The sequence below is a fragment of the Zerene cesonia genome, chromosome 15 (genome assembly GCF_012273895.1).
Source record: "Zerene cesonia ecotype Mississippi chromosome 15, Zerene_cesonia_1.1, whole genome shotgun sequence".
In the NCBI taxonomy this organism is placed as follows: domain Eukaryota; kingdom Metazoa; phylum Arthropoda; class Insecta; order Lepidoptera; family Pieridae; genus Zerene; species Zerene cesonia.
The window spans coordinates 5,866,391-5,869,070 of NC_052116.1; the positions used below are offsets into that span (position 1 = coordinate 5,866,391).

The window sequence follows — 2,680 nt, forward strand, 5'->3', positions numbered from 1 at the left end:
ACATACCAAGTTGTGAGATTCCAGCGATGAATTGAACGATACCGCCAATAAAACATAGGAGTACGGCGAAATCTGGATTAGTTCCATTCGTATAAGTAAACGTTAGTAGAGAAAGTAATGCAGTGGGACCTATGTTTACTTGCGGTATCGTGCCCATAAATCCGTACACAAACGCACCAGCGAACGAAGCGTATAAGCCATACTGAAATAATTATAAAATATCATTCTCATATTTATCGTGTGAAAAAATAAAATACAAAAAAATTCTGGAAATAATATCTTGGCATTTGAGAAGATCGACTTCCGAGCAATACGTCGATAACTAGTTTTATATATTGAAGAGTTCCTTATTTGTATACAGGGGTGAATATCTGATTTCGTCTGAAATTTTCTAATTTCAATGGCACACCATTTTTAGTCCTATTATTATATATTCGAAAATAATAAAATATAGGTGAATGTATGTATAGATGTTTGTTACCCTTTCACACAAAATGAACGTTGAATTTATCGTATCTGTCTGGCCGTAGCTAAGCCTAACGTACTAATATTTTCAGTAAATCAAACCATACTTTGTGAGCAACTTCCAACCGTGAATCATGTTATTTTGTCTAAAATAATGGCAGGAGTTTTTAAAGTTTTTTAATCTCTACTACCATAGACTACTTCATACTAAAGCCTTAAGACTGGCAAGTCTTCCTTAAAACTACGTGATTACCCTGCTTTAACTGTAAGTCTCGTTATCTGTATCTTTACACTACTAATAAATTTTAGTTTTGATTTGGCTTAAAGCCTACTCAAGTGGTCACTATGTTCAAGGAGGAAATTTAATTTAAGTAAACAAACAAATAATCTAAATATTTTTAAAATGAAATAAACGTCAAGTTCTTATATCCACATTAATGTATATATGTATTATTGTATATATTTCAGGATATGTATATAATATCCTGAAAATTAAATTAAAAGTAGCTCTGTCTTTTGGTATATTTTTCATGCCTTATGCATTAAATAGATTGGGATGAAATTTGTTACGTAAATTATATATATTTTTCAAAAATCTGTCTTTTTGCTCAAGCAATAATAATCTGACAGCACACAATTAATAGCCAGCATAGCATTTTTGGTAAAAAAAGAATAAGTGACAAGTGATTCAATAAAAATAGTTATATATAAGTTTACTTAAACAAAATAAAATTAAGCTCCTTAGCAGAATCATATCCCAATTTTTTTATCGAAAAAATCCGAAAAAATTAGAAAAGCACATTACTGTATTCTAAATTGTCGGTATTTAACATTTTGTTGTAGCATACATCGCAGCGTGTAAACACAAAAGAGGTATAAAAAAATTACTAACCTTTAAAACTACATACATAGTTGAATGTTTCTAAATATAGGAAGGCCTGCTTAGCAGGAGAATTTAGCAAAATTAGACGAATCAACAGACCACATTAGAGGACGCTCTAAAGACCTTGGATTTTTGACCTTTGATGTTATTTATAAATAAAAAATGAAAACTGTTATTTTTATTCTTGGCAATACTAGTTTTTCGAATGAATTTTAAGAAATAAAATAACAAAAATAGCAATATAATTTATGCTTTGTATTGTTACCTCAAGAAAACGGAACGAGACAGAACTGCATTTTAGAGCTTTATATTAGGAAAATAAACACTCTCAGTTAACTAACTCCACATCATTTCACTTTTAAATTCAATTGTAATTCGAATACAAAACAAAATTAAAATTGCAAAAACAGTTTACTACCTAAATTCAAAATCTGCTTCGAATTCTAATTTTCACCCACATGTTGTTGTGAGTTTAGTAAATAGGTACCTTGTAAAGACATTTAACTTGCCATCAATATTGTCTTCTTTATTGATTTTATGACAATAGGACGATTACAATATCATTCGTAGCGCAATAGGTGAAATTACCTATTGTTTACTCACAGGTATACCTATAATACCTACGTGGTACATCGTAGAAATTGCGAATATTTTAAGCTTATTAATTTACAATCGAAAAAGAATTAATTTAATTTATGTCAATTGCCACAAAAACCAACTGATAATATTCATGGCACAATTAAAGAAATAATTGAATTCATGAAACGACTTCCTTATACCTATTACAAAAAGTTAATTTACATTTATCTATTATAATGACGTTCGTTGAAAATAACATGAAACATTTAATAATGAAATTTATCTGTACATAATTTTTATAAATATAAATTTATTATTTTCAAATTTAAGGGCGTTTATTGTTTTAGAGTCGATTAATGGTTGTTAGCGTACCTACTAGTAGATAGGTACTTATTGCTGGTAACATCATTTTTTTTTCATTAGCGACAGCCTTAAGGGCTTACAAACCAAAGAAATTTTTCAGGGTCTCTATTATATTCCAAGGGCAGAATCTAATAAATTATATAAGTATTAATAAACTGAAAGAAAATTAATTTTTGGCACCTATATAAATTCACAATGAATTTAAGTAAGCTATTCCATATTTATAATTGAAATGATCATAATTCAGTGCTTCAGAATGTAGATTAGATTCTTTACATAGAAATATCAATATTTATTGACTGAAAGCCTTGCATATCACTTTGAGCCTAGCAAACCTAATAGCAGCTCCTGGTATTATTCATTTAAAAAAATCTGTTTGGCGTCTGTTAT

The 2,680-nt window shown here is 28.9% G+C and overlaps 1 protein-coding gene across 1 annotated transcript in view; it reads right to left on the reverse strand.

Moving 5' to 3' along the window:
- Positions 1 to 2,680, reverse strand: part of LOC119832696 (sodium-independent sulfate anion transporter-like) — a 32,226-nt gene that overhangs the window by 26,150 nt on the left and 3,396 nt on the right. The window contains exon 3 of the mRNA XM_038356415.1: positions 7 to 202. Coding sequence (XP_038212343.1) covers positions 7 to 202 — 196 coding nt within the window. The remainder of the gene's footprint in view (positions 1 to 6; positions 203 to 2,680) is intronic.